This window comes from Hetaerina americana, unplaced genomic scaffold (assembly GCF_022747635.1).
Source record: "Hetaerina americana unplaced genomic scaffold, ioHetAmer1.1.p SCAF_10, whole genome shotgun sequence".
In the NCBI taxonomy this organism is placed as follows: Eukaryota; Metazoa; Arthropoda; class Insecta; order Odonata; family Calopterygidae; genus Hetaerina; species Hetaerina americana.
In genome coordinates, this window is record NW_027286070.1 from 55,470,056 (window position 1) to 55,494,058 (window position 24,003).

The 24,003-nt window shown below is 38.7% G+C and overlaps 1 protein-coding gene and 1 long non-coding RNA gene across 7 annotated transcripts in view; one reads left to right on the forward strand and one right to left on the reverse strand.

Moving 5' to 3' along the window:
• The first annotated feature begins 3,440 nt into the window (after window positions 1-3,440).
• On the forward strand, window positions 3,441-6,575 carry LOC139698839 (uncharacterized). The gene is made up of 3 exons (XR_011703019.1): window positions 3,441-3,489; window positions 3,927-4,139; window positions 6,384-6,575. It is a non-coding gene; the product is annotated as an uncharacterized lncRNA (long non-coding RNA).
• Window positions 6,576-23,311: 16,736 nt separating this feature from the next.
• Aldh-III (Aldehyde dehydrogenase type III) overlaps window positions 23,312-24,003 on the reverse strand; it is a 90,665-nt gene continuing 89,973 nt past the window's right edge. For all 6 annotated transcript variants that reach the window (XM_071598683.1, XM_071598681.1, XM_071598682.1 and 3 more), the window contains one exon: window positions 23,312-23,887. In XM_071598683.1, the coding sequence (XP_071454784.1) occupies window positions 23,861-23,887 (27 nt within the window). In that variant the 3' untranslated portion in view covers window positions 23,312-23,860. The remainder of the gene's footprint in view (window positions 23,888-24,003) is intronic.

Consider the following 24,003-nt stretch of genomic DNA (forward strand, 5'->3'; position numbering starts at 1 on the left):
ATCACCTACTCGACCATTACGAAAGTCTGTACATTAACAAAACAAAAGAAAAACTCATGAACAGTGACAAAGGCCCAATATCGTCATCCTTGTTTTCAATCTCCCTTCCGGAATCATGACCGTCCCTTCCCCAACGGTCAAACGACCATCCCCCCCCCCTTCGACCTTCAAATTTCCCAAGAATTGTACCTTCTCCTGTTGGCCCCTCGCCCACCCACCCGTGCTCCCCCCCCCCCATAACCTTCCCCCGTCCGTTACCATCCCCCCCCCTCCCCTACTTAACTGTTACTTACATATTTTGGCTCCGACTAATCATTCTTCTCTGAAGAGGCCTGCTTAGCAGGCGAAACACCTGGTGTCAGGTTTTTCGGCACTTTCCCCTCCAGCACTGTACTTTTGTGTCTTCCGAGTTTGAGTGACAGGTCACTGGCGCCGGGTTTCCAACCCCGTAAACCCTGTGTGTGTGTGTGTTTGTGACTTGCGAAGGTCAATTTGTTTGCAAATACCTGAGCGAGGGAGTAAGTGTTATATAATTTTTTATTTTATTTTTTCATTTGTTTGAGTGACGGGTCACTGGCGTCGGGCTTCCCGCCCCGTAAACCCTGTGTGGGTGTGTGGTTGCGACTTGTGAAGGTCAATTTGTTGTGCAAATACCTGATCAAGGGAGTAATTGTTTGAACTATTTATTTTAATTTTCATTTGTTTGAGTGACGGGTCACTGGCGTCGGGCTTCCCGCCCCGTAAACCCTGCGTGTGTGTGTGGTTGCGACTTGTGAAGGTCAATTTGGTGTGCAAATACCTGATCAAGGGAGTAATTGTTTGAACTATTTATTTTAATTTTCATTTGTTTGAGTGACGGGTCACTGGCATCTGGCTTCCCGCCAAACAATAACTTTCCCACCCCCTTCTATATTCCACCTATAAGTGCCCTTAAGTGTACGGCTTTGGGTTTTACATTCTTTCCATGCACTCGGCCGTAGTACGTTCTTTATCTATTTATTCATGAAGGTTGTTCAAAATTAGATTTTGTGCCAGAAACATTGATGCTGTGCAAGAACTAGTAAAGGAAGATGGTCATGTGATTTATCGTGAGATTGAAGCATCCTTGGGGAGTAGTATGAAGAGAATCAATAAGATAGTGCATGAACATTTGGCTGTAAAAAAACTTTGTTCGCGTTGGATCCCGCATAATTTGACCAAAGCTCAGAAAGATACTCGTGTCAATTGGTGCAAAGAAATGCTCAAGGAATATAATCGTGGCGCATCAAAAGCTGGGTAAAACACCTGCACAGGTGACGAATCTTGGATCCGTACGTATGAGCCCGAAACAAAACAGCAATCCACTGTATGGGTTTTCCAAGACTAGCCAAATCCGACATAAGTGATTCGTGCACGAAGCACATCGAAGCAAATGATCGCCTTTTTCTTCGGAATAACTTGATATGAGACAACCGCACCGTTATAGCAACGCAGAACCGTGAATTATGAATGGTAGATGAGGATTTGTTTGCCAGAAGTGCTAGGTGAAATTAAAATGAAATTTCTCAATGTCATAATTTCTACCACTGCCAATTCTGCCAGTCCTCCACTTTTTTGTATAATTTCTCTGAACCATCTTTTGCTTGAAAGAGTCATCGATACTTTAACCGGAAAATCGAAACTTATACACTTTTCTGCTTGAATCATTTTATGTACCCTAATACACAAAGGTAATGAGAGAGAATCTGAGTAAAAAAGGAAATTAAGCAAGTTATGGCTCTTATCGGAATTGCGATAAATTACGCCGTGATTAATTAAAGTTTACTATAATATAAATCGATAAAATACCTATTTAAAACTCCATTAAACCAGTCACAACATGTGTATAATAGGAAGCCTATTTTAATTTTGTAAAATCACATTAACTCTGAAATGAAAATATAGTTATTGATATTATATGGCAAGTAACTGTCGTGAAACATGCGTTTTTCTGATATTTCAATCATCATAATTGCATCATATATTCATTTATTTATTATAAGGCGATATTATTGACATTAAATATAGAAAAATGGATGGCTTCAGTAAACCAATCTCAGGATTAAAATACTGACGATAATGAGGCGTTACTCTGGGTTTAGAATTGCAATCTTGAGGATTTAAAAATCCAATTTTTTAAATTGAGTATTTATAACGATAAGGCCAATTAAAACTCTCACTTCCTCAAAATATACATATGTAGTAAGCCATTTCCATCTATATGGGTATTCAAACGCTTATCATTGAAAAGGTAATTATAGAGTAAGGTAAACGTATTAAGGAAATCAGTAACGAGCAAATGAAATCATGGATTAAAACCGCGAAGAATATTGCGTTTTTCCAATAATGATGTATTAATTTCGAAAGTATAAAAAAGAAATTTTCCTTTTTACCTTATACATTCTAAAACTAACATTACTACCTTCAGAACATTATGGCAATTCTCTTATTTAATATTTTGTCATTATTTATGGAAACATTCTTTGTGTGCATAGCACAATCACGGAAATGACCTTGAGCTAAAGGAAGCAAGATTTTAGAAAACGGGAAAACAAGTATCGTGACCCTCATATGAAATTCAGAAAGATTTTAAATAGCACCGACGATTGTACTGAATACATTTCTTTGCTTTGCTTTGGAGGAAATATCCTCCCAAGAGCTGGTCTAAAATTGCCATGCCATTTAAATTGCAACATGTAGGCAGAAATAGTATGGAAAGCCAAGGGAATAAAAAATCAAATATTAAATAATTTACATTACTATGTTAAGCAAATAATGTCCATCTTTCAATACTCAAGATATCCATGCATGAAGCACTTCAAGTTATCATTCGAATAAGTAATGAAGACAAGAATGAACGAGTAAATTCCCAAATATTTCTTTGAAAAAATAATTTTTTGGGAAATAAGGACTATCTTAAATCCCTAAAGAACCATAAAGCTTCAAAATACCAATTTATTTCGCATACAATTTTTGCGTTTCCTTAATATAAATATGATAACAATAAGAAAATGTTCCTGTAGAAATGGACATAATTCCTGTAGAAATGGACTGTATTCTACACATTGCGGCGCGGTTTCAGTGATTTATCTCGCAGGTAATTTATTCACATTGAGACTTGGTTAGTTTTGTAAATTGTCTGTAGCGTAAAACGTACACATGATTTAAACAACAAAAATCTACAATCTCGAATTATTACTGCGAATTCCATGCCCTTTCTTCTGTCAACTTTCGAGCTTCTTCAACTATCCCAGCCACTTTGGATGCTCACAATTAAAACAAACAAAAGCCGAAGGTCGATGTGTGAAGGACGGTGTACACGTCAGCCTCTTTTTGCCTCTCCATGCCTCTCACCTCTTTACATTCCTCTCCTTTCTCTGAATATAAAATGACTGGTGGTGAAAATGAACAGTTCAGTCGAAGAGGGAACGCATAACAGAATGCATCACTGTAGACGTCGCCTTTTTCTCGGTGAGTGACTAGGTTATGATTATTTCTTTCATATGACTAGCTCATTAGTCGCCTAATCAAGAATTTCTGTCTAAATCCCGGCAGTTTAGGAACCGTAGATCCTAGTGTGGTCTTCCTTTTCTGTGTGAACTCCATGAGATTATTCTCATATCAGCAGATTTGCGCTTTATATACTAAATAATATTCCCTCTTGCCGCAATTAGTTAAGGCTCGTCACCACCATCTTCATGTGTTTAATGGTGTGTTTCTGGGTCTTCTTGCGTCATATACAACAGTTATTGGATTGAAAATACATGTATTTTTAATGAAGGATCTCAGGCTTTCCCGGCGAATAGTATTCTTGAATACATGTATTTTTGCTTAACGGAATACGGCTAACTCGCTCATGATGTTTATTCATCCCGTATTTGGAACCATTCCGACGGTGATTGGTGTAGCAGTGGCAGTGTCAGCTGTCCTGGTTCAAATCGTTGCCGTTCGAGGCGACAATGCAGACCAAGGCGTCATGGAGTACAGTGGGAATTGCCCAAAAGCGTGTCTGTTGGATATCTACCGCCCAGTATGTGGCATCAGGAGTGATGGTACGTCCGGGAAGACTTTCACCACCAAATGCGACTGGGAATTGCACAATTGCCAGAATTTAGAGCAAGGTAAGTGCGTACAGCAATGTTAGCCTATAAAAAGTTAGAAACAAAAGTATCAACTAACCAAAATACGAAGCCAAATAAAAACCTTTCGATTAGCAGTCCACCGAATGACTTTAAGTGTCCAATACGAGCATGAATGAGGAAAAATAAAGTATTTCATTTAAAAGAGTATTGTCACGAAATAAAAGTTAATCATTAAAATATGGACATTGTTCACGATCACTAAAAATTTTCCAATGGCATTAATTAAGGAATCTTTAAATTATTCACGTCGTCTTCAATGCCAACTTAACCTTAAAATGGAATGTGTTGAGCAATAATAAAGGAATCGAAGGAGAAACAGTGATGCTATATCACTTAACCGTTGAACCAAACCGAAAATTTTAAAATTATTTTATCAATTTTTATTGCAAAGAGCTCTTTCATGGGAAATGATGGAAAGGCAACGTACTTTGATCCTCATACATATTATAATAATGTATGTCTTCTGCTACTATTTTATTAAACCGATATCATTAGCTACCATCAAGGAAATTGAATATGCTAAATTATTTCTTGCTCCCAATTACCACAGGACTTACTTCAACTGCTACTTGGTCAAGTGTAGAATAAAAATCATAAAAATCAATGAAATATTTTGGTGTTAAAGTAGAATATTTTTAAGTTTTTTGTTCTTGAAAAGTTATATTAAATAAAGAAAATTATGTTTTATATTTTAGTGTTATATAGGTAAATAAATTGTAAATCCAAATTTATTTTTTGGGGAGGTTACATGCCTTCATCAAGATTTTTTACAACACCGGAAATGGTGAAAAAGAGATTTTCCCACGCATTTCCTATATAGCTAATTGCATGAGCTGAAAATACCAGATTTTAATTTATTTATTGACATATAATTTAGTCTTTTTCTTTTTTATGCGGTGAAAGTTGATAATGAAGGAGTTGGCAAAAAAGGAAGTATAATTGGAAGTAGAAATAGAAGAAAAAACTCAGAATGGCTAATATGAGTAAAAAATTCACCAAATTAACATTTCCATTAGTGATCCAAATGTTAATTTTTCCCATTCATTGAAATTGTCTTTTTTCTTCCTCCTCCCTTTAGCTCTTATTTTCCTTCCACTCCCTTAAATATTTTCCATTGCCCATTTTTTTACCCTTTCTCATCTTTTCAAGGAAAATTATGAATCAATGCCTGACTATATAAAAGCGCTTTCTACGATAATGAGTATTTTAGGCATTCCATATCCATAATCATTCTAGAATACATAAATATACTTTTTTAAATTGTTGTTGCATTTTTAACCCTAACTTTAATTATACATTGATTTTCATCATTTCATTAAATACGTTAAAAACCTATGCTTCTATTAAGATAATATTCATTTATTATCACGCGAAAAGTAGCATTAATTAATCAAAACTAACAATGTGGGTGATATGAATGACTTCTTTATTATAATTTAAATATCTTTTTCATGATAACGATGATAGTCTACGCTCGGTTGAGACACATGCTCAAAAACTATATTTATTGCTATAATAGGCAATTTGAACATTCAGTGACCGGTGTTAGCAGCGGCGGAGCAAATATAAACTGCATTATCTCAGTATAGAGTTAAAGCCAACTTTGTGGTATTTTTTTACATTCCTATCATTCATGTCTGAAAATGTTGGGATATTGCTTACAGTAACCTTATCTGTTAAAAAATGAATCAAATATAATATTAGGGTAATGAAGGAGATAAAATTGTTTTTCGTAACGCGTAAATGTAGTTTGCGATCTTTAATGAAAAGAAGATTTGAATACAAGTTTAATCGAAGAATAATTACTTGGAACCCAATCCAAATGACTTATTTTAAGCTCCAAATATATTTTTCTCTGAGTGATTATATCTTTTATAAATATTTTTTTGATATGGTTTCTGAGATCTATGAAATCAAGGCAGTAGTGTTTTTTCCCGACCCGTTAAATAATATTTATGTGAGTATGTGATTTTCGTCCTCATTAAATATTTATGCCAGTCAACAGAACTCAATTCGCAATGTGCAAGAAAAAATACAAAGCATATCTACGCTTTATACACAAATAGCATTCGATTCCTTAATGTGGATGGGTAAACTTTTCACTGCTTCGGTATAAAATCCTTTTTGTTATGAAAGATGTTTTTCTCATTCGGAAAAAAACGTCAGTAGAGTGTATGAAATTTAGATAAACATCCTGAATGCATAAATATTTTGACTTTACAGCTTATCCTCGAGCACATAATGGGCCGTGCCAGTGAGAACAAGCAGCCGCTGCGGTGCGGTGGCGTTCAACTTCAATGGAATTTTCCCATCAACTCATAGCGTCTCCAGACCCCATTTCAATGGGTCCCACCTCTCCACTTCTCAATTTCTAACGTATCAATTTGCCTTTTGGACTTTGTACGAAAACCTTCAATAAACTCAAATTATGAAAAATTCTGCCAATTTACATTTACGAACGTACCTTTTTCCTACATCAAGCATACACCTATAAAGGTCACAAGGTAAGGAATAATGCAAGCATAGAGCTTAAGGTAATATTTGAACTCATCACATTTCGAGCCATTTTATGCATTAGGAGAAACGATTTCCCTAAAAACAACCTGCTATAGATAGAAATAAACGACGAACAAGTTTCATTTTTCTCACAAAAAGAGACATCTGTAAGTAGTTGTAATAAAAAAATCGACAATTCCACAAAATGATGATTAAGTATGGATAATAAATTAAAAAATTGTAACTATTTACTAATCCCAGAAAGTGCAGAACTCGATTATTCGTCCAAGAATCTATATATTTTGTATAGGGCACGTCTATTCGCGAGTTTCTGGTCATGAATCCCATGAACCACAATGCACGAGGATATGAACGTGTACACGTGATCTGACGATGATATGTGAGAACGTATACCGCGGTAAAAAGAAGGAAAAAGATTGTGCGGATGGGCACTTGAGACATCACATGCACTGCACTGTACGATTCAACCATTCATCCGCAGTGTACGCGCCTTTGATATGAACATGTATCAGATTCAACTTACATACATATCGGGACACGGGTGAATGCAAAGTCTCGTGAAAGTGCAGTCGTATTACCGAGAATCAGAGCGACATCGTGCGTTCACGCCGGATAAAATAAATCAATGGTGATGAGGGAAAAGTTTCAATATCTGTGATTGCTTCTCGGGTAAATCTCAATTACAGAATTACACAGCCTTAGAATTGGCTCACATGACAAATGATAAAATCCGGATAACTGAATTAATCCCCTTCATTCTTTCAATACTTATATTTTTTTAGATAAACAGTCTCCCCTAAAGAACGGATTGAAAAATGTTTTATACCACCATACTTCCCCTCTGACACGTTGGTTGCTCGTATTTAGCATTACTTCTGCATGCGCCTTTCACGATTCATTATGAAAATATCAAAGGAAAATAAGACATTAGCTGCGATGGAGGCAAAATAATTTTTTTTGCGCTTGATGAGCGAAAAATAATACGGGCATCAGCGAGAACGTTTTTCCCCATATTTTGAGGCCCTCATTACATTAGTGCGGCAGATCGATATCAAGTTTGCCACACGTGAGGCAATAATTCGCGCCAACGCCGCGTCGCCGAGCAATAAAAATGCCTCGGTAAAGGGAACAAAATCTCTCTCAATCCGACCGAAGAAAATATCACAAGATTGGCAACACTGTTATTTCATTCGGGGTTGTAGGAGGAAGGAAACAGAGGGTGAGAGGAGAATAAATAAAAGGAGATGAAGGCAGTTGCTGGAGAAGAAAGAGAGAGGGATATATAGAGGGGAGGAGGAGAGGAAGCGCCCGCTAGTTGCAGCGGCGCCTAATTCCACAGTCAAACATTCCATGTCCGAAATTTTCAGGAAATCCGCCCACGAAGTCAATAGAGAAAGAGGGGGAGAGAGAAGGGTTTTGGAGACTAGGGTAGGAGATGGACATCCTCCTCGTAAGGGTTTGGGTAGGGAAGGGTGGAGAAACGACGATATTTGGGATAGCAGGCAGAACAAAAATGTAGGGAGAGATATGGAGGAAGAGATGCGTAAGGAAGTCGAATCGCAAGATGGGAACAGGGAGAGTGAGGGACTAGGAGGGAGGGGTCTCTGGGAAGGAATCTCCGTCCTCGCTCCCGCTTACACCCCTTCCCCTCCACACCCTTTCCCAGCCTCACTCCACTCGGCTTGAAACAAATGAAGACACGCACCAAGCACCTCATGCATTATTCAACCTTCCCCTACCGCGCCCTCCCCTTCACTCTATCCCATCCCTCGCTCCGTCCTTTCCCTCATCCCTTTCCCCAGCCATTCCCGGTCCTCTGTCATATATTCCTCCTTCTCAACCCCACAAACCCCTCTCGTACATCCTGGTCTTCATTCCCTCAACCCCTCCATGCCCTACGCCCTCTTCACCCACCGGCCCTCCTCCCTTGCACTCCCACTTCCCATCTCGAACTTCTTCCAGCTACTGCACGGCCTCCGATGACGTCGCAAAACTCTTTCTCCCGATTTCCTCTTACGCTACCACCAACCACTCCCACTTTTCCCTCCTCCCTTCCTTCCTTTCCTTGCTCCTCATTCCAATCCTCCATCCCCGCGGTCCTCTCTTTTCATTTCATCCTACTAGTGATTCACTTATGTCTCAGTGCCCCACTAAATTTCACTCGACATCTCTTTCCCCACCCATTTTTGATCTCTCATTGCTCATGTCGCCCCCTCCTCCCCAACTTCCACCACGGACCCCATTATTTTTTCCCCACCCTAACTCTCTTTCGCCTCGTTCATTCCGTCTATCGTCAACTCCTCATCTCTTTAAATCTCCATGCATGCACATGTCATCATCCTCGTGTTTGCCCTTCGTCAGCTAGGGCCAATTTTTAAATTTTCGCGCCTGCGCCAGCGCGTTTTCTACCGCGACCGAAAACGCTCGCCTCATTTCCATTCGTTCACCCTTGAACTCTCCCATTTCTTTAGAGGTGCTCTTTTATTCATGCGAAGGAACACGGTTTTTCATTAAAGTTCTTCGAGCTTTCCTTTCTTATGTTTTCTTAGTTGCGTTTTTACGAAAGGATTTATGCCCCTTACGTTCCAACCGCTGTAAAAAGAAATTGTGTTCCATAATCAATCATTTTCGTCCAACAATCGACATCGTAAGGTTGAATCTTTCTTTACTTTTCATGCATCAATTCCTATATCCGTGTTCTTCTTTTCCTTTCCGTAACTTTCGACTTGCATACCAAACTATATATCTATATTTTCAGCAATTATTATTATTATCTATTAATGAAGGACTAGGTATATTTTAGTCAATGCCCTAGTTATTAATAATAATGTATTAAAAATACAAAATATAGTCATTTAAATACTTATGGGAAGACAAATCCAAATAAGTATATTTAAAAACACACATTTCAAAATCCACTGAAAAAGTATAAAATCAATTTTCCTCATCGATCAAAAGCTTTTGATCTAATCATGATTAAAAATAAAAGTTTGGACGCCTCTTTTAGCGAAATCCAATATTAAATTTCAGAACTTATTGGTAATAATGTAAGTTATATAGTGCATGTGATATAATTAAAGGGAACAAGTAAAAACTACCTCCGCATTTATTTTTAGTAATATGTGTATGCGAACGCTTTGGTTACTGAATAGAAATATATCTTCTACTTTTCGGGTATTTTTAAATAAAAGTGTACTTTTAAATTTTTTCATATATCTTTTAATGTTATATATTTTTGTCTGTTAAACATTTTAGTCTCTCTCACTCCACGACCTCCGCTAAAGCACCCACGCCACCTTATGACATACCTACTAAATGGAACCCTCGACCTCCGCGATTGTCTTTTCTTGGAGACACTCGAACTTCACCCCTTCTCCAGAATTAGACATCCATACGACTGGGGCTTTATGACAGTATGAAAATTTGGACGAGAGTGGAATTAACTCAAATTTGAACCCTACTCACTAAGACGTTTCCACAGATATTGTAGGGTTAATCTGACAGCATTAAAATCCGAGAAGTGGGGAGGGATGTCCATGAAAATGAGAAGAAATCAACTAAAATTAGATGGAATTTGGTATTATGGCCAGGAATGAGTAAGTTTACGATTTTTCAAGTCAATTGACCTTTGAAGAGGGGTTCAAAAATTGATCTTCAATTTTGAATGCACCAAACCAAAACTAAATAAAATAGTTCCAAAACGACCGTCAACGCTCGGCAATCTCATTGACCTGATAGAAATACAACTATATTTGAAAAGTATTATCGATTTCTCAAAATAAACCGAAAGTAACGCTCGGATATGGATGGTTAAGTGACTGAATAATCCGAGAATAAATAAGTCTATAAAATATGTTTTATATAATATTGTAAAAACTAAACTAATAATATATTATAAAAACTAAATTAACTGCCTTTTTTAATGGCTTCTCCTTAAATCTCCTTCCTTCTTTCGCAGCATGTCTTAAAATATAAATAGACAATCAGCGAACGCATGCCTGTGATATATTGTGTCATGCAAAAATGATTGTAGTTAAAATAGAAGAGAAAGTATTAGCCATAAAATTTCTAAAATACAGCTTTTCCTTGACTATTGCACGTTTTTTGTTACGCCGGGAAACTGAAGGCTCACAGTAACTTTGACTCGTATCGCCAGTTGCATACATTGGATCCATTTATTAATCCCAAGTTCGCTTAGCCAGAATGAATTTCTATTATTTGTGCGGGAAATATATACCTTCATTGAATTTCCCTCCTTTAAAGACCCCTAGTCCCACAGAGAACGTCCTTCGCCTTTCCCCGCCCCATGTAACCGAGAGAATTTTTGAGAAGAAGGAAAAGGGCGAAGGGAGCATGGTGAGACAGAGAAAGAGAAACGGAGGGCAAAGGGAAGCGGCTAGAGAGAGGAGGATGGAGTGAGATACGGACGGTGAGATACAGAGACCAAGTGATAGACAGATATAGAGAGTGCTCAGGGTGGTGAAGAGGGGAAGGGGGAGAGGCAGGGAACAAGCTTTCCAGCCTCAACGCCTCCTTTCCCAATCTTGGAGAGTAGTTCGAGACGCCACCAGACCCCTTTACCCTCTCCTACCCCACGTTTCCTCCATCCTCTTACTTCCACCCACCCCCTTGAATCCCCTCCCTATATACCTGTCTTTGAAGCAGCGAAGAAGTGCCACTGAGGCACCAAAACTCGAAATGTACACGCCCATCTCACCTCCTACCGCCACTTTCAACATCGCTTCCAAATTTTCTGCCTCGCCCGCCTGCAGGCAAGCATGCTCGAATTCTGTCATGTACTTCAGGCACTATTTTGCTTTGGTCAGTCCCTCCAGAATTTTTTAAGGCTTTAAGTGTTTTCCGGTACAGCAGCTGTTGTTTTAGAAAACGCTCACCAAGTACTGGGCATCCTGTTTAAACCAGGACTTGGGTAGCAAACGCTCTACACTTAACAATACGATCGATTACCACGACCCTTCTGCATTAACTTGTTTGAGAAAAATCGTGGATATATAAATATTATTCAATATAGAAATGTTTAGAGTCTTGATTATTCTTTGATTACTCGAACGAATTACTCTGACTTTCGAAATTAAAAAGATTTGTGGGTATATTTGGCTGAAGAGGTTCTCGGATTGCTCATGAAAAGTGTCTGTGAGAAACAATTGAAGTGACTTATCGAAGGGAGGACGAGGCTGTTGGCTCCTAAAACTCAAATTTTAACCGGTCTTTAAAAATTTAATGTTTGCTGGCCTCATATTGTGTGCATTAGCATCGTGATATGCAGCGAAAAAATCAAATTCTAAATGGCACATACCGTAGCCATTGGTTAATGCAAAAACATTTTAAGTCTATTTTAAACAGTGCTCGAACATGAACAAGTCCGACGACTGGATGCGTATGGAGAAGTTAGTTGGTAGCAGATCCACAGTATGCAATGAAAGCGCGATACTTTTTACAACTGATTTAATTAATTATAAAGAGAGACAGATTTCGATTCACGCATAAGCATCACGACTTCGTATCAAAAACATCGTATTTCATCTTAGCAAATTATAATAATGTGAAAATTCAACGTCGCAGTACCTATGCCCTGCTTGCAATAGCCAGTTCCTATGCTCGACCGGTAGCTGTCTCGAAGAAATTGCGGAGATAGCAAGAGGAGGAGAAAAATATTTCAGTAAACGAAGGTGAACTGAAAGGCTGACCCTGAAAGACTGACTCACTCGCCGGCTAACCTACTCTTGAGAAATGAGTTTGAGAAGTGAGAGAGTTGAGTGATAAGTTTTTGTAATACACGTGCTTCCAGCATCTTACTTGTATCACAATTCATTCCGTTTCTTTCTCCCTTCAAACAAATTCAATACTCTATTCAAAAGAAACTGGTATAAGCAATGTAAATGTGTAACTTGAACATACTTGACTCCAGAGTATAGAAATATGCAATCGAGTTCGATAATTAAGCGGAGATATACGAGGAATGTCCCAAAATTAGTAGGACTGAGTCGATTAAAAAATAAATTCATTGCCAGAATTGAAACATTCACCCAAAATTCTTCGAAGTGGCACCCTTTTTTATGATACAGCAGACTCTTGTATTAAGGTGAAAAATAGTTTTTCTTTAACATGTTTGATTTTTTTATTATTAAGATATAAAAGAATTTAAACTTTTTCATTTTGTTAGTCATTTTCCCATGGCATCTTCTGGACTCATTTCCTCTTGCTCACACATATTAATATACGTTTCCATGCGCTTAAAATGAACAGGGAAAACACTTTTCTCTTGGTTACCTACATACACGGTGCGGCAGCATAACTTCCTTTTTTATAAAGCAAAACCCATTTGAAAAAGGTAGTTATTTCACCACACCCTGTACAATGGTTCCCAAATAATGGAAACGACCATCTCGTGTCGTCCACGGCTGGAAAATTATGCGCCCGGTAATACCAAGACTGTGTGACTTCTTATTGCTATAAGCGAGCATATTTTGCCTCGAATTCATTTCCATGAAGAAAAGCAGAAAGCCATTAACAGTTATTAGATAAAAGGATTTCTTTATGCATAAAGTGTATGTGGAGTACTATGCGGAAGATCTCGCGGTTACCTCCATATAAAAGACATTTGCGAGGCGCCCAATTTGATTATCAGGTAACTTTTGCGTTCGTGTGTAGATACGACGTCTGTTCAAAAAGTATCACGATTTTTGTGTTTTTTTCAAAAATTATTTACTTATTCATGAATATTTATTTTGTCCCCTTCAAAGTTATCCCCATTAGATATTTGTGCCATCCAATCCTTGAAGCACTTCAAAAAATCATTTTTTGTGATATTTTCCTTCGATGCAGTTTTTATCTCGTCTATCGTAGCGTAGCGTCGTCCTTTCATGGGTCCCTTCAGTTTTGGGAACAAGAAAAAGTCACTGGGGGCCAGGTCTGGGGAATACGGTGGCTGCGGCATTATTGGTGTGCTGTTTTTGGCCAAATATTCGCGCACATGTAACGATGTGTGAGAAGGGCGTTGTCATGGTGCAAAAGTCAATTTTTGTTCTTCCATGAATCCGGGCGTTTGTAGCGAATTGCTTCGCGCAAATTGCGCATAACTCGCAGATAATATTCCTTATTTACCGCTCTACCCAGTGGTAAGAACTCATGATGCACCACGCCCCTGCAATCGAAGAAAACTGTGAGCAAAACTTTCACATCCGACCGAACTTTTTTTTCAAACGCGCTTTTTTCAATCTTAGCCCGTGCTGCAGCTTCCTTTGGGATTATTTAGCCTTAATTTCCACGTGATAACCATAAACCTATGATTCGTCACCAGTTATGACCCTCTGGAGCAAATTTAGGTCGTCGCGGACAGAGTCATCGGACCTCATTAGCAATGTTAATGCGTTGCTGTTTTTGGTCGAAATTGAGCACGAATTAAGGTACGAATTTCGCGGCGACCCGTGTCATGCCCAAATCATTGTTAAAAATCGAATTGCACGAGCCAATCGATATGCTTAGGTCCTCAGCAACTTCTCTAACGGCGATTTGACGATTGGCCAATACTATTTTCTTCACTTCATCAATGTTTTCGTCTGTTGTTGACGTGCCGGGCGTCCGACACGCTTTTCGTCCTTCGCATCTTCTCGACCCTCTGAGAACATTTTGTACCACCGATGAACGTTGCTTCTGTCCACAGTAGCTTCTCCATATGCCACAGTCAACATTAGGAATGCGTCCGCGCACTTGATTTCTTTTCCCACACAAAACGCGATACAGATTATTTGATTTATTTGTTGGAACAGGCAAAAATCGAAGACAAGCCAGAACACGTTCCAGCAAAACAGCCGTCAAAAATTAACGGAATATCCAAAATAGCCGAACTTTTCGGCCTAAGGGAGAGACATAAGTAATATACATAACGTCACCAAAAAATCAATATTCAAATTTCCGCAACCCGTGGAAATTCAAAATTCGCGTTACTTTTTGGACAGACCTCGTATGTACATATACAAATGTACAAAATATGGAACGGATATTTTTTCTACATTTTTCAACTCACGTTGACCGAGCTCATCGCTCCCCGTCATTCGTCTGCCCTCTAACTTTCTCATCTGTTCCCTAATCCTCACTTGTCTAACACCTCTGAAGGGGCGGAAGTAGTGAATTCCCTAAAGGTTATCTTCCATTCCCCCTTTTCCGGGGTTTGCGTTCCCAGGAGTGAATGGAATGCCCACCTGGACGGAGAGGAAGGACCCAAAACCCTTCTCCTCTCCTCCCTTTCCCCCTCATCCCTCCAACCCCGCCCCGTTTATAACCTCCAACCCGGTCGCTAATCCTTTCCCTTCCCTCTATCGCAATTTACTCGCTAGCACTTGGGAATGTGAAACCAACTTCTACACGGCATTTGTTAAAATTAAAAATGTACGTCTTTTAACATATGATTCACCTTAATCAGTGGATTTCCTATTAGTGTAAGTGAACGGATTTTTTTTATTTATCCGAGCCAATTGAATAACATGAGGGAATATGATTCTACCCTTGACAAGGGTATCCGATGGAGTTCTGAATTGCGTTCCATGTAAGATATCCGGAGAGTTTAATTAGAAATAGCTCCACCAAACTTTAATTAACTTTAACCAGCCATACTAGAGTTTTTCCATAGTCTCATTGTAATAATGAAATTCATTCCATTTATATATATTTCTGCCGTTTTCTTTTATTCATTCATAACAGTAATATTTTCCAGGGTTCTCTCATTGCTACATTAATTTTGGAAAATTCACACACTGCCAAATGTACCGATATTAAAAGGTTTTTCTATCATTTACGCATCAATTCCCCTTGCTATGCTATCAGTCATCCACCGTGCTCTACGCAGTTATTTTATTCACTTTTTCTGCTAATGCTAAATTCATTCTCCTTTCGATTTCGTAATGCCTTCAAAACGTTTGTTTCGAAAGCATGTTTATTTTGCAGTCAACAGGTAAGCATTATCAAATACGCATTATTTAAGTTAATGCATATATACTATAAAATACTTGTACATATATAGTAGCGAACCCAACCAAGCTTGTGATCAAAAGCTTGTTCCACTCTGAAATTGTTGCATTGAGCTTTTTCCATCTTTGGTCAGTCTCAGAATCGCCATTTGTGAAATCATTACGCGATTGCCTCTTCGTCCGACACGAGTATTACTGTCAACTACAATTTGTTTCAATTATCTGACTAGTATAACAGCGACCGGGATTTTTCACATTAGGACGTTTGTTCCAAAGTCTTATTTCAGAAGAAAACGCTAGTATGGAAAAAGCGGTATGATACATGATCATAATGCAAATATTTCACGAAGTGAATCTTGGCGCGATTTTCTTTTTCATGGTTCACTGCAATTATATTATTCAAAGAACTGTTGGCGATACCACTACAGTAATTGTTGCATTTAAATGTTATTCTTTCCATCATTTTCATAATAAAGTCTTACGTGTAGTAAGGAGAGGGAGTCCTGTGGCTCTAAATTCTGCGTTGCAAATCCATTTGTCTTCCTGTTACTCCCTATTCTTCCCCTTCCTCCTCTCCTATGACAACTTACTGCCCTTCCTTACCCCTTCCCTTTTACTCTCTCCCTCCACCTACTGTTCCCTTACCCTTAACACCTCCCCAACGAAACCTCTTCCGGGTTACTGGACGTCGTTAGGACAGAGCGAGAATGGGGAACCCTGGGACCTGTTCCGGAAACCCTCCGGTATAAAGACCGCCTCGACCCACCGCGTCGCCCTGGGGAACCGCCCGTGCCGTTGCCCAAGCCACTGCTCTCAAACCTCGCTCAAAGAGCGTACGCACAGAGAAGCGGAAGAGGGGCTGGAGAGAGCGTGGGAGTAGTAGGGAATTTGGTAGGAGAGCAGGAGATTGGGGTTGGAGAACCAGTGGTGGAGAAAGTGAGAGCGTGAGAGGGGGTGAGAGGGTCCTGGAGGACGTGAATGGCGCCAGAAGAGGCGGGCAGTGGCTGAGTCGTGCGATTTGGCATTTGGTGGGGCCACGGATGGTGTTGAGGGGTCTGGGAAGGAGAAACTGGGAGGGGGAGGATTTAGTTTGGATGTTTTATTCATCATTATTATTTATGATGATGATGGGGTAAGGATCGAGGAAGGTCCGAGGAGGAAAGATCCATCGAGGGTAAAGAATCGAAAAGAAGAATGAAGGAATGGTGAGCGAACTAGGGAAGCGATGGAGAATCAACACGGGGTGAAGACAGACAGGCGACTAGACGAACCATCTTCGGGAGTAAAAGCTGTATAACAGCGCACACCTACCGCTAAAATGAAATGAACAGAAAAATGGTAAAAACTAAATTAGTCAAGAAAGGAAAAAATCTAAGACAAAGACAGAAATGCTCAAATTTTTTAGAACGAATAGATAAATAGGTAGTCGCCTTTATTTTGGGGCGAGATTGAGTCAATGGAGTCTCTTCTCCCACCAAATCCCTAATAGATTATTGTATGAGCCAGTGTTACTGAATCCCCTGATTTGACAAGAGAGTGAATTGTAATCCAGTCTCTGGCAGTTGTTTCATCAAGGATATTTCTTCATTATTTTCACGGGGCGACGTAAACGTAGCTTCTGAGTGCCTTAAAAACTCAATTCTAACGAATGTTGGATTGCGCGAGGATAGATACTAAACAGTAGGAGAGAATTAGCGGAAATAAAAGGTTCAATAGATATGTTCTCGTCTACCAAACATATATATTTGCTCAACTCACCTCATCGAACCACTTGAATTCGAAATTCCATTTTGTCCTCCATTCAATGTGCAGTTTAACTGCTGTAGGGGGGGGGGAAATAAATGCCAAGAAAGAGGACCACTTCAGTTGTCTCGGGAAAGGAGACCACTAACAGAAACGGATGTACCAACTGCATGCCATAGAAAGTTTTATTCGGTACGCAAAGAGAATTTGAGCAGAGAATCAATGGGTGGAACGATGGAAAACAAGCGAGGAAATGGGATGTTTGAGAGGAGAAAGGTGAAAAGACGACATCGGGTAGAGTGGGAATGTAAGAAAAGAAAGGAGGACTGAGGAAGGGGTAGATGTGTGATCGTGAGAATTCTGGGAAATGGAGCTCTGTGGAAGTGAAGTCAGGAGAAAGGGTTTGGGAAGCGGAAAAGGGTCGGTGAAGCGAAGAGGAGTGCGAGATAAAATTGAGTGGGGACCTGGGGAGAGGGATACAGGAGGAAATAATATATGGAAGAAAAATACTAGGCGTGGTGTTTACTGAGTAAGACATGCCTGAAAAGGCTATTTTTGCTCTTTCTTAAAAAGTAGGAAATTTCATCAAATTTGGTACCACGAAGACGTGGTGGAGTAAATACGGTGAAAAATACCGTGGGTATGTACTAGTCTACTCTGAACAAAAGGCTTAAAGAATAACACAATTAAATCACCCATAAAACAATCTCCCCATTCAATGCGAAATCTGCGTAATCATGCCGAATAAGCGATGACTTCTAGATTTGACATTTTAACACCATTTCCATAATCATATGGAAAAATTTCCGATGGGTGGAAGGAATTATAAGGTGACTTTTTTAAATGTAAACCATGGAATTCAATATATTCGTAGTGATACCCTTCCTGTTGAACAATGTCAGCTCAAATAAATTCCCTATTTTCACGGAAATATTCGTTCGCATCATCGAAAGTAGGAAGAAATAATTGCAATTCGAAGCTACACTTCAGTATTCTTATTTGTCTATTTTAACTTGTAGTTGCACAGATGAACGGACGCTAACCGTAAAGTTCAGGAGAAAAAGACCTGCAACCACACGCGAGATTTTTGATCTAACACTTTACAGGAAGAGTACTTTAAAGTACGTTAGCATAATCAATTTGAATGGGTTTTTAAATAGTATAATCAATAAACTCCAAGGCCTTAGTGCTAATCAAAATGGCCGCTTAAGTTCCGTCAGATAAATTAATGAGCAATTTAAATTGGCACATTAATTATGCTTAAAAATGCGCTTCATAAATTCTGTTCGGTTAAACCTCTTTGGGCGTTGATTAATAAGTATTTTTTTCAGCCTAGTTGCAAATGCATGAGGACAAAAATTCTGGACCTTGGAACGGTGTCTATATTTAATTTCAGAACGGCTCTTTTATATGATAGGTATTGGGAATATGGATTCGCTTGTTTTTTTTTAAACTTAGCTGGAATATTAAAGCAAGTAGCTATAGTGAGGCATCAAATAGATTTCCTTGGGTCTATGTGCCATCTCGCGAGCCATTCGAGGTTACCAGGAGTATATGCAGACTATCGAGGAACCTAAACCTCCATTATAAAGGGCTATATTGTTTACAAAAGTCGTCGAAGATTTAGAAGAAACATTTAAACTGGAGATCTTTACTTAATGTATCATTCTCTCTTTAAAGCCACGCTCTGCCCATTGTGCTGTACTGGGAAATTTAGGTAGACAGATGAATTGCATCTAAATGGCTCAAAAAACCTAGTAAAATAAATTGAATGGAAAATTTACTTTAAGAGATTCCATTAATAGAAATGCATTAATTCCCATTTAAATTATTTACAGCTGTATCATTTAAATATAGACATTTTTCATTTTTTGGGTATGCAATGAAATTATTCTAAAGTCTTGAGGACTTTCCCGCAGGAACATGACGATCGATTTTAAACTTTCCAAAAACATCCGATTATTTTCCTCAAAATGTACGTTTCCTTGCCTCGTTCGTGAAACCAGCGCCCTCATTGAGATCTAATGAATCTCCCGTCAACATCCCGTTTTGAGATCGTTTTGAGTCTCCCCAAATAGAATCCAGCTCCCTACCATAACGGGTACGTTGACAAGTTTACCTCTAAAATTTACCCTTTGATGTTTTCGTCGTCGCAAATTCCAGAGAACCCAATGAAAACCCCAAACGACATCCTCGGTAGAAGAGTATCGATCCCAATGCCTTCGCCTCGGTTTATCAACGCAGCTACCGGTGAATCCAAAAAACACCGAGGAAAGAAGACATAAGTACGTCATATCGATAGATTGTTTTTTGGCATATTCAATATTAAATGTAGTGAGAAAGGGAAAACAAAACGAAAGAAAAATTAACGGTCGAATTATACCTGTAAGGATAAAGCTTGAGAAAAAAAGTAGGAAACAGTTCTTCGAAAGCGACCCATTTTAATATTTAAAAACTTTTCATAAGCCCCAGTCAAAGTTATTATCGACATTAAAAGTTTCAACGACTTGAAATTAATTATTTAACGAGTGCATTAATGAATTAATAACTACATCATAACAATAATATAACTGACATATACTAATAATAATATGTCTTCAACTAAATCTTTAATAATAAGTACTTGGTATTAGTAGTTTTTAGGGGAGGCGACCGACAGCTGAGGTCTATTGCGCCATTGGGGATGGGCAAGAAAGGATAAAGTGGAGAGAAACCCGGCGTCGGCATTAGCCTACTCTTAACGAAAGGCGCCAAGGGGTCCGCAGTTTAACGTCCCATCCGACGGACGGCGTACTCACTCAAAGTGCCCTCCACAAAGCACCTCAAGTAGGGATCGAGATACCATCCCGCGCCCTCAGGGTGGGAAGCCAGTACGTTAGCCCCCGCACCATCTCGATCCCCTGCTAATAAGTACTTATATGTACAAATAATATAAATTATAAAATACCTTTTGCGATAGAAAAATTCGTAAGCAACAAAAAGAATTCATTAGAGAAGCTTTTAAGTTTGCGCATTCGAGTACAGTGATTTAACGGTTTAACATAAATTGATCGACCACAAATATAGCTAAGAATCAAACCTTACTTTTGCATACATGAATGAATCTAACGGATTATCATATTTGTCTCAACAAGTTCATAAAAGGGTTTTTGTGACACAATCATTTTTTCTAACAGTCTTACTAGCCCTCATTTTGATTTTTGCTTTAATTATGGAGGCACTTCCTGATCCATCAATGAAGGTTAACATCGATGATATGCGGTACATTTTAATAATCGGAAACTTTGAAAGACTTGATATTTAGAGCAACTCGAAATTGTAAAATTAAATATGAATGTTAAATTCAATGACATTATTTTTGTAAACCACTCCCATCTCTTCAGAATCCCGCTTCCACAGCAAAAGTGTAACTCCCTCTCTCCTATTGACTCCACCCTTCGCGTATTTTCCCATCCAACCACCCCCTACCTTTAACTCTCAGATGTGTCGAGCATCCCTTCCCTGATAACGCCCCTCTTAAAATCAATTATGCCTCATCCCTTAACCTGCCTCTGCCCCTTCGATGTCTCCTTCATGCTTAATCCTTATTTATTCTTCCTTCCTTCCTACAGCCAGGACACTAATTACCTGCCACCGTCCTCTCAAATAATGACCACAATAGAATGATTTGATGCGTCACTTTGGAGAAGCGATTCATATCAGAAAGGAGGATGCTTTGTTCTTTCACATATAATTTGCTATTCACGACCTAAGTTTCGACTTACAGAGATGATGATTTTGTAAGTCGAAGCCTGGGTCGTGACTGTTGGACTGTTTTTGGGGGAACGGAGTGTTTTCTTTTCCGAAATGACCCTCTTTGTCCCCACCTACCTTACTCCTCACTCTTTTCTCCCCCTCCCGATTCCTCAAACGGGTATAAATATGATGCATCATGTGTTGAATCTTGCCTTGTACCTAAAGATGGTTCGACGAACTGAGACGCGTTGTACGTTACAATAAATCAGAGGAGAAGTGCAAAATTGTTTCCCATTATGACGAACTTCCACTACAAATCGCCTGAATCTGTTAAATATAGAATATTTAATCAAATTATGAATAGCCCCATATGAGTTCAGTGAAATGAACTGCACTTTTGTGCATATCTACTCGTAATATAAAAAATTGCCTTTTTCCATAGGGATGACAAATCTAAGTTATAGTGTGTCCATTTCTTCCTCAATTACTCGCATCCAGGTTTCTTAATCATCTTTGCATGCAATGTTTCCAAAGCTCCTTGGCACATAATTAACCTTAATCGCCCACACCCACTTAGGAGCTAACAATAGAAGGAATTTTAAACTTTTAAAAGGTTACCATGTAAAACAGCTACCTTTTAAAGTCATTTCTCTTGACACTGATTTTAACAGCCTGATTTTCTCATACGAGGGTTGCTACGAGCTTGACAACACTAAGTGTGCATTGTTAGCCATAAGGTGCCATTTGACGTTTCCATCCGAAAGTTTGACCCTTTTAACACTAACTTTCTTCGAAACATTTTGAGATTTGATCATAACTTGTGTTATATAGAGTGACTCGAAAATTTTGGCTCAGCGAAAAAATTGAGGTAACTCGTGCACACTTTCGATGCGATGATTTTTTATGACTTTCGACGTTGATTATCAAGACAGGAGTGCATCGACCAACCTTCTTCCACTTTTGGCAATGAAGCCCCATACTTTGCCACTTTGAAACGCTGATATAACGAATTCCATCATGGCCGCCGTTCGCTCAGTAACGAAAGTCGTGAAGGTCGTCCGAAATCAGTTGTGCCAGAAAACATTGATGCTGTGCAAGAACTAGTCAAGGATGATCGTAATGAGATTTATCGTGAGATTGAGGCATCCCTGGGGAGTAGTATGACGAGCATCAATAAGATATTGCATGAACATTTAGCTGCGAAAAAACTTTGTTCGCGTTGGATCCCGCATAATTTGACAAAAGCTCAGAAAGATGCTCGTGTCAATTAGTGCACAGAAATGCTTAAGAAATACAATCGTGGCGCATCAAAAGCAGGGTATAACATCTACACAGGTGACGAATCTTGGATCTGTGCGTATGAGCCCGAAACAAAACAGCAATCCACTGTACGGGTTTTCCAAGACGAGCCAAATCCTACATAAGTGATTCGCGCACGAAGCATATTGAAGCAAATTATCGCGTTTTTTCGGAATAACTCGACATGAGGCAACCGTACCGTTAGAGAAGCGTAGAGCTGTGAATTCTGAATGTTACACGAGCATTAGTTTGTCAGAAGCGCTGGGTGAAATACGGAAAAAGCAGCAGCAACGAAGGATCATTCTTCATTATGACAATGCAAGTTCTCACAGATCGGCTGAAACAACTAGTTATTTGACTGGCCAAAACTTCGAATTGATGGGTCATCCTCCTGCCCTGATTAACCGCCAAATGACTTATTTTTATTCCCGTTTATCAAGAAACAATTCTGTGGCCAACGTTTTTCGGTGCCAGAAGAAGCCGTCGATGCATTCCAACACCATGTTTTGGATTTACCTCAATCGGAGTAGAAAAAGTGTTACAAAAATAAGTTCGAGCGCATGCAAAAGTGCATGGATTTATCATGCAGAATACTTCGAAAACCATAAAGCCATTTTAACAATAAATAAGTCTTTTCATTATTAGGCTGAAGATATAAACAGCAACCCTCATATATCAGAGTATTTGCTTAATCAAGGTGGGTTTAAATCTAATCATATACTAGGGGTCAACTCTAAATTTCACAATTCAGGAACATACCTATAAATATTATATCCCCTGAAATATTGGTCGAAATAGATTACCCTGAAACATAATCCAAAACTCAAAGAAATTTTATGGGGGCAGCCAACAATAATAACACAACAAGAAGAAAGTGAAAATATAATTATTTAATTAATTTGTATACCTATATTAAATATAAAACTCACTCGGTCGTTCTTTAAACAGTGAAATAATATGGCTTCTATCACATATAAGCCATCTAAATAATCTTTTGACAAACCTAGTGGTATTACATACTTTTATCAATAGGTATCTCTCACCATTAACATGTTTCAAGTCCCACAGTCTCCATGAAAAGGCCACCAAATGGTTAACCTTCATTAGGATAAAAGCCAATAACTAGCAAATAATTATATTCAAACGGCATTTCAATGATCTATAAATATTAGCATATTGGCATACACAGTTCAATAATCAAATGCATCCATTTTGGTCATAAATACTCTTGAATTCTTTTAGAAAACTTAAGGTGGTGCAGAATGGCAAGACAGCTGCCATTTAACAGCTTGGCAAAACTTCTTATATATTCCAAATGATATTCAGCAGATAAATACATAAAAAATATATATGTATATGTATTTGTCACTATAACCTTAGGCATAGACAGATAAGCTCCTGATTTTTCTTCTAAGGCTTTTATAGGGCATCATCTCCACCAGCAGCCTAAAAAGAAATAAAAGATAATGCATGGTTAGCCATAAGTTATTACATATAGCGTTGTATAACTACGCCCATTCAGCACCAACTAAACAAAACAAAAACATACTACATAAAATTCA